Source organism: Blennius ocellaris, assembly GCF_963422515.1.
Source record: "Blennius ocellaris genome assembly, chromosome: 16".
Lineage (NCBI taxonomy): Eukaryota > Metazoa > Chordata > Actinopteri > Blenniiformes > Blenniidae > Blennius > Blennius ocellaris.
Genome location: NC_137665.1, coordinates 26,385,581 through 26,399,251, shown reverse-complemented (window position 1 = coordinate 26,399,251; position 13,671 = coordinate 26,385,581). Strand labels below are relative to the sequence as shown.

Here is a 13,671-nt window from a genome sequence, read left to right as displayed (position 1 = left end):
CAGAACACCTTCCTCCCTCCTACACTGTTCCAGAACACCTTCCTCCCTCCTACACTGCTCCAGAACACCTTCCTACCTCCTACACTGTTCCAGAACACCTCCCTCCCTCCTACACTGCTCCAGAACACCTCCCTCCTACACTGCTCCAGAACACCTCCCTCCCTCCTACACTGCTCCAGAACACCTTCCTCCCTCCTACACTGCTCCAGAACACCTCCCTCCCTCCTACACTGCTCCAGAACACCTTCCTCCCTCCTACACTGCTCTAGAACACCTTCCTCCCTCCTACACTGCTCTAGAACACCTTCCTCCCTCCTACACTGCTCCAGAACACCTTCCTCCCTCCTACACTGCTCTAGAACACCTTCCTCCCTCCTACACTGTTCCAGAACACCTTCCTCCCTCCTACACTGCTCCAGAACACCTTCCTCCCTCCTACACTGCTCCAGAACACCTTCCTCCCTCCTACACTGCTCCAGAACACCCTCCTCCCTCCTACACTGCTCCGGAACACCTTCCTCCCTCCTACACTGCTCCGGAACACCTTCCTCCCTCCTACACTGCTCCGGAACACCTTCCTCCCTCCTACACTGCTCCGGAACACCTTCCTCCCTCCTACACTGCTCCGGAACACCTTCCTCCCTCCTACACTGCTCCAGAACACCTTCCTCCCTCCTACACTGCTCCGGAACACCTTCCTCCCTCCTACACTGCTCCAGAACACCTTCCTCCCTCCTACACTGCTCCAGAACACCTTCCTCCCTCCTACACTGCTCTAGAACACCTTCCTCCCTCCTACACTGCTCCAGAACACCTTCCTACCTCCTACACTGTTCCAGAACACCTTCCTCCCTCCTACACTGCTCCAGAACACCTCCCTCCCTCCTACACTGCTCCAGAACACCTTCCTACCTCCTACACTGTTCCAGAACACCTTCCTCCCTCCTACACTGCTCCAGAACACCTTCCTCCCTCCTACACTACTCCAGAACACCTTCCTCCCTCCTACACTGCTCCAGAACACCTTCCTCCCTCCTACACTGCTCCAGAACACCTCCCTCCTACACTGCTCCAGAACACCTCCCTCCCTCCTACACTGCTCCAGAACACCTTCCTACCTCCTACACTGTTCCAGAACACCTTCCTCCCTCCTACACTGCTCCAGAACACCTTCCTACCTCCTACACTGTTCCAGAACACCTCCCTCCCTCCTACACTGCTCCAGAACACCTCCCTCCTACACTGCTCCAGAACACCTCCCTCCCTCCTACACTGCTCCAGAACACCTTCCTCCCTCCTACACTGCTCCAGAACACCTCCCTCCCTCCTACACTGCTCCAGAACACCTTCCTCCCTCCTACACTGCTCTAGAACACCTTCCTCCCTCCTACACTGCTCTAGAACACCTTCCTACCTCCTACACTGCTCTAGAACACCTTCCTCCCTCCTACACTGCTCCAGAACACCTTCCTACCTCCTACACTGCTCCAGAACACCTTCCTCCCTCCTACACTGCTCCAGAACACCTTCCTACCTCCTACACTGCTCCAGAACACCTTCCTACCTCCTGCACTGCTCCAGAACCCCTTCCTCCCTCCTACACTGCTCCAGAACACCTTCCTCCCTCCTACACTGCTCCAGAACACCTTCCTCCCTCCTGCACTGCTCCAGAACACCTTCCTCCCTCCTACACTGCTCTAGAACACATTCCTCCCTCCTACACTGCTCTAGAACACATTCCTCCCTCCTACACTGCTCCAGAACACCTTCCTCCCTCCTACACTGCTCCAGAACACCTTCCTCCCTCCTACACTGCTCCAGAACACCTCCCTCCCTCCTACACTGTTCCAGAACACCTCCCTCCCTCCTACACTGCTCCAGGACACCTCCCTCCTACACTGCTCCAGAACACCTCCCTCCCTCCTACACTGCTCCAGAACACCTTCCTACCTCCTACACTGTTCCAGAACACCTTCCTCCCTCCTACACTGCTCCAGAACACCTTCCTACCTCCTACACTGTTCCAGAACACCTCCCTCCCTCCTACACTGCTCCAGAACACCTCCCTCCTACACTGCTCCAGAACACCTCCCTCCCTCCTACACTGCTCCAGAACACCTTCCTCCCTCCTACACTGCTCCAGAACACCTTCCTCCCTCCTGCACTGCTCCAGAACACCTCCCTCCCTCCTACACTGCTCCAGAACACCTTCCTCCCTCCTACACTGCTCTAGAACACCTTCCTCCCTCCTACACTGCTCTAGAACACCTTCCTACCTCCTACACTGCTCTAGAACACCTTCCTCCCTCCTACACTGCTCCAGAACACCTTCCTACCTCCTACACTGCTCCAGAACACCTTCCTCCCTCCTACACTGCTCCAGAACACCTTCCTACCTCCTACACTGCTCCAGAACACCTTCCTACCTCCTGCACTGCTCCAGAACCCCTTCCTCCCTCCTACACTGCTCCAGAACACCTTCCTCCCTCCTACACTGCTCCAGGACACCTTCCTCCCTCCTGCACTGCTCCAGAACACCTTCCTCCCTCCTACACTGCTCTAGAACACCTTCCTCCCTCCTACACTGCTCCAGAACACCTTCCTCCCTCCTACACTGCTCCAGAACACCTTCCTCCCTCCTACACTGCTCCAGAACACCTTCCTACCTCCTACACTGCTCCAGAACACCTTCCTCCCTCCTGCACTGCTCCAGAACACCTTCCTCCCTCCTACACTGCTCCAGAACACCTTCCTCCCTCCTACACTGCTCCAGAACACCTTCCTCCCTCCTACACTGCTCCAGAACACCTTCCTCCCTCCTACACTGCTCCAGAACACCTTCCTCCCTCCTACACTGCTCCAGAACACCTCCCTCCCTCCTGCACTGCTCCAGAACACCTTCCTCCCCCCTGCACTGCTCCAGAACACCTTCCTCCCTCCTACACTGCTCCAGAACACCTTCCTCCCTCCTACACTGCTCCAGAACACCTCCCTCCCTCCTACACTGCTCCAGAACACCTTCCTACCTCCTACACTGTTCCAGAACACCTCCCTCCCTCCTACACTGCTCCAGAACACCTCCCTCCTACACTGCTCCAGAACACCTTCCTCCCTCCTACACTGCTCCAGAACACCTTCCTCCCTCCTACACTGCTCCAGAACACCTCCCTCCCTCCTACACTGCTCCAGAACACCTTCCTACCTCCTACACTGTTCCAGAACACCTCCCTCCCTCCTACACTGCTCCAGAACACCTCCCTCCTACACTGCTCCAGAACACCTCCCTCCCTCCTACACTGCTCCAGAACACCTTCCTACCTCCTACACTGCTCCAGAACACCTTCCTCCCTCCTGCACTGCTCCAGAACACCTTCCTCCCTCCTACACTGCTCTAGAACACCTTCCTCCCTCCTACACTGCTCCAGAACACCTTCCTCCCTCCTACACTGCTCCAGAACACCTCCCTCCCTCCTGCACTGCTCCAGAACACCTTCCTCCCTCCTACACTGCTCTAGAACACCTTCCTCCCTCCTACACTGCCCCAGAACACCTTCCTCCCTCCTACACTGCTGCAGAACACCTTCCTCCCTCCTACACTGCTCCAGAACACCTTCCTCCCTCCTGCACTGCTCCAGAACACCTTCCTCCCTCCTACACTGCTCCAGAACACCTCCCTCCCTCCTACACTGCTCCAGAACACCTTCCTCCCTCCTGCACTGCTCCAGAACACCTTCCTCCCTCCTACACTGCTCCAGAACACCTCCCTCCCTCCTACACTGCTCCAGAACACCTTCCTCCCTCCTACACTGCTCCAGAACACCTCCCTCCCTCCTACACTGCTCCAGAACACCTTCCTCCCTCCTACACTGCTCCAGAACACCTCCCTCCCTCCTACACTGCTCCAGAACACCTCCCTCCCTCCTACACTGCTCCAGAACACCTTCCTCCCTCCTACACTGCTCTAGAACACCTTCCTCCCTCCTACACTGCTCTAGAACACCTTCCTCCCTCCTACACTGCTCCAGAACACCTTCCTCCCTCCTACACTGCTCCAGAACACCTCCCTCCCTCCTACACTGCTCCAGAACACCTTCCTCCCTCCTACACTGTTCCAGAACACCTTCCTCCCTCCTACACTGCTCCAGAACACCTTCCTCCCTCCTACACTGCTCCAGAACACCTTCCTCCCTCCTGCACTGCTCCAGAACACCTTCCTCCCTCCTACACTGCTCCAGAACACCTTCCTCCCTCCTGCACTGCTCCAGAACACCTTCCTCCCTCCTGCACTGCTCCAGAACACCTTCCTCCCTCCTACACTGCTCCAGAACACCTCCCTCCCTCCTACACTGCTCCAGAACACCTTCCTCCCTCCTACACTGCTCCAGAACACCTTCCTCCCTCCTGCACTGCTCCAGAACACCTTCCTCCCTCCTACACTGCTCCAGAACACCTTCCTCCCTCCTACACTGCTCCAGAACACCTTCCTCCCTCCTACACTGCTCCAGAACACCTTCCTCCCTCCTGCACTGCTCCAGAACACCTTCCTCCCTCCTACACTGCTCCAGAACACCTCCCTCCCTCCTACACTGCTCCAGAACACCTTCCTCCCTCCTACACTGCTCCAGAACACCTCCCTCCCTCCTACACTGCTCCAGAACACCTTCCTCCCTCCTACACTGCTCCAGAACACCTTCCTCCCTCCTGCACTGCTCCAGAACACCTTCCTCCCTCCTACACTGCTCCAGAACACCTTCCTCCCTCCTACACTGCTCCAGAACACCTTCCTCCCCCCTGCACTGCTCCAGAACACCTTCCTCCCTCCTGCACTGCTCCAGATGGTCAACCCTCTTTTCGACATCAGTAATAGTCGGATCTTTTTCTTGGATAAATCCCTTTCGTTTCTTCACTTCAGCAACAAGCTCCGTTAGCATGTGGAGCTGCTGAGGCGCTCACCAGGTCACCATCTCCTCCATGTCTTTCTCCAGCTGTGCAATTTTCTTTGGAGGCATCATCAAAAGTGCGTCGATGCTTCCTTTGCTTTTCTTCTCTATTTTAACAGAAACATATTTGTTGCTTAGTTCTGCTACAACTTGCATCATGCCGCCATTTTGGTGTGATGTGGTCTGCACTGACTCTGGACTCATTGAGAGACCTTTACGTCAAACAATGATTCCCATCAACAGTGAGTGTTGAGAAACACAACAAGTTGGAATCCTAAAAGTTAAAGTTGCTCTAATAAATACATTTGTTCAGGCTTACCCAATCTGAACTCGTATCTTACAACTTCACTTCTTTTTGTTTGATGTGTGAATAAAAAACATTCTGAGAACATCTGTGATTATTGTTCTGTAGTTGTGTCCTGGAAACAGATCAGGTTTTAATGAAGTGGTTGAAAATACAAACGGACGTTTGTTTCACAGATGATGAAAATATTAGTCAGGAAGTGAGAAATGTGTTTCTGAATACCAGCTGAGGCGACATGAGAGGAGCTGGAGGAGATGATGCTCACATCCTGAGATTGGGTCACACACACACACACACACACACACACACACACACACACACACACACACACACACACACACACACACACACACACACACCTGTGTTTCACCACAATTTTCCATCTGTCAGTCCGATCAGAGACCATAGCAATGTATGCTCAATATGGTCAATATGGTCAATATGATCAATATGATCAATATGGTCAATATGGTCAATATGATCAACATGATCAACATGATCAACATGGTCAACATGGTCAATATGCTCAATATGCTCAATATGGTCAATATGCTCAATATGATCAATATGGTCAATATGGTCAATATGGTCAATATGATCAATATGATCAATATGGTCAATATGATCAATATGGTCAATATGGTCAATATGGTCAATATGGTCAATATGATCAATATGGTCAATATGGTCAATATGGTCAATATGGTCAATATGCTCAATATGCTCAATATGATCAATATGGTCAATATGGTCAATATGCTCAATATGCTCAATATGGTCAATATGATCAATATGATCAATATGGTCAATATGATCAATATGGTCAATATGGTCAATATGATCAATATGGTCAATATGGTCAATATGGTCAATATGCTCAATATGATCAATATGGTCAATATGCTCAATATGATCAATATGCTCAATATGGTCAATATGATCAATATGCTCAATATGCTCAATATGGTCAATATGGTCAATATGCTCAATATGATCAATATGGTCAATATGGTCAATATGATCAATATGGTCAATATGATCAATATGCTCAATATGATCAATATGGTCAATATGGTCAATATGATCAATATGGTCAATATGATCAATATGATCAATATGATCAATATGGTCAATATGGTCAATATGCTCAATATGGTCAATATGGTCAATATGCTCAATATGATCAATATGATCAATATGGTCAATATGCTCAATATGGTCAATATGGTCAATATGGTCAATATGATCAATATGGTCAATATGCTCAATATGCTCAATATGGTCAATATGGTCAATATGATCAATATGATCAATATGGTCAATATAATCAATATGATCAATATGGTCAATATGATCAATATGATCAATATGGTCAATATGGTCAATATGGTCAATATGATCAATATGATCAATATGGTCAATATGCTCAATATGCTCAATATGCTCAATATGATCAATATGGTCAATATGGTCAATATGATCAATATGGTCAATATGATCAATATGATCAATATGATCAATATGATCAATATGGTCAATATGGTCAATATGGTCAATATGCTCAATATGATCAATATGATCAATATGGTCAATATGATCAATATGGTCAATATGGTCAATATGCTCAATATGATCAATATGATCAATATGGTCAATATGCTCAATATGATCAATATGGTCAATATGGTCAATATGATCAATATGGTCAATATGATCAATATGATCAATATGATCAATATGGTCAATATGGTCAATATGCTCAATATGGTCAATATGGTCAATATGCTCAATATGGTCAATATGATCAATATGCTCAATATGATCAATATGGTCAATATGATCAATATGATCAATATGGTCAATATGGTCAATATAATCAATATGATCAATATGGTCAATATGATCAATATGATCAATATGGTCAATATGGTCAATATGGTCAATATGCTCAATATGGTCAATATGGTCAATATAATCAATATGATCAATATGATCAATATGGTCAATATGGTCAATATGGTCAATATGATCAATATGATCAATATGGTCAATATGCTCAGCCTCCACCTGCCTTACGCTGCGCAGCTTCCCTACAACACCTTGTTCACAGCGCACGACTGGACGACTGCATGGACCGGATCGCAACCATGTCTCCGGTGTCATCCCACTCCTCCGTCCCCGGTCCCCGGTCCCTGGTCCCCCCGTTGCCTGGTCCCCGGCCCCCGGGCCCCGGTGCGGCGGGCCCGCGCTCCTCGGTCTTACCATGGCCTCCATCGACTCCCAGCTCTTCGTCTCGGATCCCGACAGGAGGAAATTCTTGGAATTCCCCCTGAAATTCACCTTCAGGTTGATGTAGAAGTCCATGGCGTCGCCCTGTGCCGCCGCGCTTCACTGCATATTAAACACGACAGATATTCGGCTTAATCTCACCGACTCACTGACTTTAATCCGACGGGATGAGGCGGATTCTGTTTACAACAGCGCTGACGACACGCCCACTTGAGACCACGTGTTTCCGCATTCGGCCCGCTGAGTCCGACGTCGCCATCCAGCGGCCGCCAGCGGTACTACAGTCCGTAGTGTATAATATTGAATTCCATCACATTTGGAAATAGTTTATTATTAACTCTATTTAAAATCTTCCTAAGATGGAAGGCTCCTCTTAAACTACCTGCAACACAATCCTCTTCAAAAGCGTCTCTCTCCTCTTTTCTTTATAGATTTCAAAATGTTTCTTTCTCTCTATCACATCACATGTGGCTTCAATATATTTATGTAGAATTCTTTGGCTTGTGTACTTTTCCTTTATATTTCACGAAGATTGGAATTTAGACATAAAATACATAAAAGCAAGAAATGATGCTTCAAACTTCTTCAATATCACAACAGCCACAATCTGTAGGAATGGATCAATGAATACAAATTACCCTCAGTATATTGAAGACAATGGTACCATCATAAGCAACACGGATGATGTGGCTAATGGGTTTAACATTTGTTTAGTAAGTGTAAGGCCAAAATTGGCAGAAGAAATAGATAATCCACAGTCAGAAGATAAAGAAAGAAATGTTGTCGATTTATTAGATTGTAACCCAAACTCAATGTTTTTGAAAGCAGTCGATGAAATGACAATTATTGACATTGTTAGCAAAGGTAAGAATAAAAGGTCAACAGACTGGATTGACATTTTAATGACTCTAATTAAGGCAGTCATTGATGGAATTGTAAAACCCTTAACTTATATTTATAATTTATCTTTCAAAACTGGTGTATTTCTGTGTAAAATGAAAACTGCTAAAGTCATCCCACTCTACAAAGGTGGAGACAGTAATCAATTTACTAACTATCGGCCCATGTCTTTACTCGCTCAGTTCTCTAAAATATTAGAACTTCATAGAGAAGTATGAATTGCTGGTTGACAGTCAATATGGATTCAGGTGAAACAGATCGACGTCCATACATCACCAGTTCCATAGATATTAAGACATTTGCAGTTGGTGTATTTATAGATTTGAAAAAAAGCATTCAACCCAATTGATCATCATTTGTTAATCAATAAATTTGAAAAAATATGGAATTAGAGGGGTTGTACTGAAGTGGATGGGCAGCTACATAAGTAATAGAAATGAGTTTCTGCAAATAGGGGATTGCAAATCAATCTGTTTAAACACTTTATAACTTGTGGATTCCCACAGGGGTCGGTTTTGGGTCTGAAGTTATTTATATTGTATATTAACGATATATGCAGGGTGTCAAACATCTTAAAATGTGTGTTATTTGCTGATGATACTAATATTTTTTGTGAAGGGGAAAATCTGCAGGAGCTTTTGGAGGTGGTCACAGCAGAAATGAGTAAACTAAAAACTTGGTTTGATTTGAATAAATGATCATTACATTTAAATAATCTTTGGAAAATGCAAAATAAATACGCAAGTAAAAGTAATGATAAATAATGTTGAAATAGAAAACATGTAAGAGAATACATTTTTGGGTGTGATTCTTGATCCCAAAATCTGCTGGAAACCCACATTAAACATGCGAGAGCAAAAGTAGCGCAGCGCATTGGGGTGACGGGGAAAACAAAGCACGTTTCCAATGAGGGAGCACTGTGTATTTTGTATTGTACACTGGTGTCACCATATTTAAATTACTGTGTGGAAGTATGGGGCAATACCTATAAAACCACCTTACATTCACTGAGCACAATACATGTCAGATTTAATTCTAACGTCAAACAACAACAACGATGACGGCTTACAGCCTAGATTTAGGATTTGATGAAATTAAATAAAGTACTTCTCTCTCACACATAAGGTCAGTTAAACCTCGTAACTGTTGAAGATAACATGGCTGGGAAACGGTCTGTGAAACAACAATATTACAGCACTGCAAATCCTGGCAGCTATGGGGAGTAGACAGACTCCATAAAGCCCTTCAAAACAAGACGGGGAGAAAAGTGAAGACAGGAGATGTGAAAGAATTTTTATCTGGTCAAGATGTCTATACTCTACACAAACCAGCTGGGATACATTTTGCTAGGAATACAGTTATAGTGACCAGACCTCTCAGACAATTTCAGGCAGATCTTTGTGATATGAGGGAATTGTCCAGGGATAACGATGGCTTTAACTACCTGCTGACCGTCATTGATGTGTTTTCAAAAAAGGCCTCCGTGCGTGTTTTAAAGAAGAAGACCGGCAGTGAGGTCGTGCAGGCTTTTGAGTCAGTCTTTTGCGATAGGCAGAAACCAGAAAAACTACAAACTGATGCCGGGAAGGAATGTTTAAACAATACATTTGAGATTCTGATGAAGAAACACGTCATCACACATTTCTCCACAGCCAGCGATCTGAAGGCCTCCGTGGTCGAAAGATTAAACTGTACGCTGAAAACGAGGATGTGGAGATATTTCAGGGCTCACAACACCAGGCATTACCTCGAAGCTTTGCAAGGCTTGGTTAGAAGTTACAACAACATTTTCACCGAAGCATAAAGATGACCCTCGCGGAGGTGACGTCTGAAATACACGCCAACTTTTTGGGAATCTGTACGGTGTACCGACAGCTCGCAATGGTCGGAAAAGAAAGTTTAGATTTAAGGAGGGCGACCTCGCCAGAATATCCAGAGCGAGAGGAACATTAGATAAAGAAATCCGAGCAGAGTTTTACGGACGAAGTATTTACTGTCAGGGTTGGTGGAGAACAGGATTCAAACGCCAACTAGGTCGGGATGTAAAATTGGAAATTAAGTTTATTCAAGTCTCTCCAACGGAGCGGCAATCCGGAGCGAGGGGTCGTAGGAGCAGAGGCGTGCGTCACGGAGACGGGATCTTCCCAGCAGGACGGAGCGGCGCACACCGGGACTGCAGGAGGGAACAAACGGAGGTCAGAACACTTGGAAGCTTCCAAACACGAAGCGATCGAACTCATAACAAAGGTACGAGGGGCAGAGTCACGCTACCGCAGAGTAAACGCAACGATCTTGCAATGAGAGCCTAGGATCCCGGTCCTTAAATACTGGCTTCCCTCATCCACTTCAGGTGTGTGTCCAACTCCGTCTGCTCCGCCTACACTCACACACACCCACACACACACACAAACCAAAACACGGCCGGAGACATCTGCGGGCTGTGACAATTTACCATGTCACAATGCGTCGCCATGTACTCCCTCCATATACAAATGCAAAGATTATGACGGAGAACTTATTGACAGTTCGTTCTGCAAAAAGTGGTTTAACAACAAAAAACGTTTTTCGCTCTCCGACATCAAAACGAAAATCGAATGGCCGGAAGGTCCACGGACCGTGAGAGTTGCACCTAAGGTTTTCTTCAGCTCAACCTCTATTTCGGTTTGTATGATATTTAAAGTTACTTGGTGGACTTGTTTTGTAACGTACGCGGTGCATTTGACAAGACAGAGCTGAAAACGGCTCCTGAATGTGTCCTCTGGTGTTGACCTGGTGTGTCCTCTGGTGTTGACCTGGTGTGTCCTCTGGTGTTGACCTGGTGTGTCCTCTGGTGTTGACCTGGTGTGTCCTCTGGTGTTGACCTGACTGTGTCCTCTGGTGTTGACCTGGTGTGTCCTCTGGTGTTGACCTGACTGTGTCCTCTGGTGTTGACCTGACTGTGTCCTCTGGTGTTGACCTGGTGTGTCCTCTGGTGTTGACCTGGTGTGTCCTCTGGTGTTGAGCAGACTGTGTCCTCTGGTGTTGACCTGGTGTGTCCTCTGGTGTTGAGCAGACTGTGTCCTCTGGTGTTGACCTGACTGTGTCCTCTGGTGTTGACCTGGTGTGTCCTCTGGTGTTGAGCAGACTGTGTCCTCTGGTGTTGACCTGACTGTGTCCTCTGGTGTTGACCTGACTGTGTCCTCTGGTGTTGACCTGGTGTGTCCTCTGGTGTTGACCAGACTGTGTCCTCTGGTGTTGACCTGACTGTGTCCTCTGGTGTTGACCTGACTGTGTCCTCTGGTGTGGACCTGACTGTGTCCTCTGGTGTTGACCTGGTGTGTCCTCTGGTGTTGACCTGACTGTGTCCTCTGGTGTTGACCTGACTGTGTCCTCTGGTGTTGACCTGGTGTGTCCTTTGGTGTTGACCTGACTGTGTCCTCTGGTGTTGACCTGGTGTGTCCTCTGGTGTTGACCTGGTGTGTCCTCTGGTGTTGACCTGGTGTGTCCTCTAGTGTTGACCTGACTGTGTCCTCTGGTGTTGACCTGGCTGTGTCCTCTGGTGTTGACCTGACTGTGTCCTCTGGTGTTGACCTGGTGTGTCCTCTGGTGTTGACCTGACTGTGTCCTCTGGTGTTGACCTGACTGTGTCCTCTGGTGTGGACCTGACTGTGTCCTCTGGTGTTGACCTGACTGTGTCCTCTGGTGTGGACCTGACTGTGTCCTCTGGTGTTGACCTGGTGTGTCCTCTGGTGTTGACCTGACTGTGTCCTCTGGTGTTGACCTGACTGTGTCCTCTGGTGTGGACCTGACTGTGTCCTCTGGTGTTGACCTGGTGTGTCCTCTGGTGTTGACCTGGTGTGTCCTCTAGTGTTGACCTGACTGTGTCCTCTGGTGTTGACCTGGCTGTGTCCTCTGGTGTTGACCTGGCTGTGTCCTCTGGTGTGGACCTGACTGTGTCCTCTGATGTTGACCTGACTGTGTCCTCTGATGTTGACCTGGTGTGTCCTCTGGTGTTGACCTGGTGTGTCCTCTAGTGTTGACCTGACTGTGTCCTCTGGTGTGGACCTGACTGTGTCCTCTGGTGTTGACCTGGTGTGTCCTCTAGTGTTGACCTGACTGTGCCCTCTGGTGTTGACCTGACTGTGTCCTCTGGTGTGGACCTGACTGTGTCCTCTGGTGTTGACCTGGCTGTGTCCTCTGGTGTGGACCTGACTGTGTCCTCTGATGTTGACCTGACTGTGTCCTCTGATGTTGACCTGGTGTGTCCTCTGGTGTTGACCTGGTGTGTCCTCTAGTGTTGACCTGACTGTGTCCTCTGGTGTGGACCTGACTGTGTTCTCTGGTGTTGACCTGGTGTGTCCTCTAGTGTTGACCTGACTGTGTCCTCTGGTGTGGACCTGACTGTGTCCTCTGGTGTTGACCTGGCTGTGTCCTCTGGTGTGGACCTGACTGTGTCCTCTGATGTTGACCTGACTGTGTCCTCTGATGTTGACCTGGTGTGTCCTCTGGTGTTGACCTGGTGTGTCCTCTGGTGTTGACCTGACTGTGTCCTCTGATGTTGACCTGGTGTGTCCTCTGGTGTTGACCTGGCTATGTCCTCTGGTGTTGACCTGACTGTGTCCTCTGGTGTTGACCTGGTGTGTCCTCTGGTGTTGACCTGGTGTGTCCTCTGGTGTGGACCTGACTGTGTCCTCTGGTGTTGACCTGGTGTGTCCTCTGGTGTTGACCTGACTGTGTCCTCTGGTGTTGACCTGACTGTGTCCTCTGGTGTTGACCTGGTGTGTCCTCTGGTGTTGACCTGACTGTGTCCTCTGATGTTGACCTGGTGTGTCCTCTAGTGTTGACCTGACTGTGTCCTCTGGTGTTGACTGACTGTGTCCTCTGGTGTTGACCTGGTGTGTCCTCTGGTGTTGACCTGACTGTGTCCTCTGGTGTTGACCTGGTGTGTCCTCTGGTGTTGACCTGGTGTGTCCTCTGGTGTTGACCTGACTGTGTCCTCTGGTGTTGACCTGGTGTGTCCTCTGGTGTTGACCTGACTGTGTCCTCTGGTGTTGACCTGGTGTGTCCTCTGGTGTTGACCTGACTGTGTCCTCTGGTGTTGACCTGGTGTGTCCTCTGGTGTTGACCTGACTGTGTCCTCTGGTGTTGACCTGGTGTGTCCTCTGGTGTGGACCTGACTGTGTCCTCTGGTGTTGACCTGGTGTGTCCTCTGGTGTTGACCTGGTGTGTCCTCTGGTGTTGACCAGACTGTGTCCTCTG

At 48.4% G+C, this 13,671-nt stretch overlaps 1 protein-coding gene across 1 annotated transcript in view; it reads right to left on the bottom strand.

Annotated features, from left to right (window-relative positions):
* nbr1b (NBR1 autophagy cargo receptor b) overlaps positions 1-7,669 on the bottom strand; it is a 139,792-nt gene extending 132,123 nt beyond the window's left edge. Inside the window, exon 1 of the mRNA XM_080511396.1 lies at positions 7,507-7,669. Within this exon, the coding sequence (XP_080367522.1) occupies positions 7,507-7,608 (102 nt within the window). The 5' untranslated portion in view covers positions 7,609-7,669. The remainder of the gene's footprint in view (positions 1-7,506) is intronic.
* Positions 7,670-13,671: the final 6,002 nt, after the last annotated feature.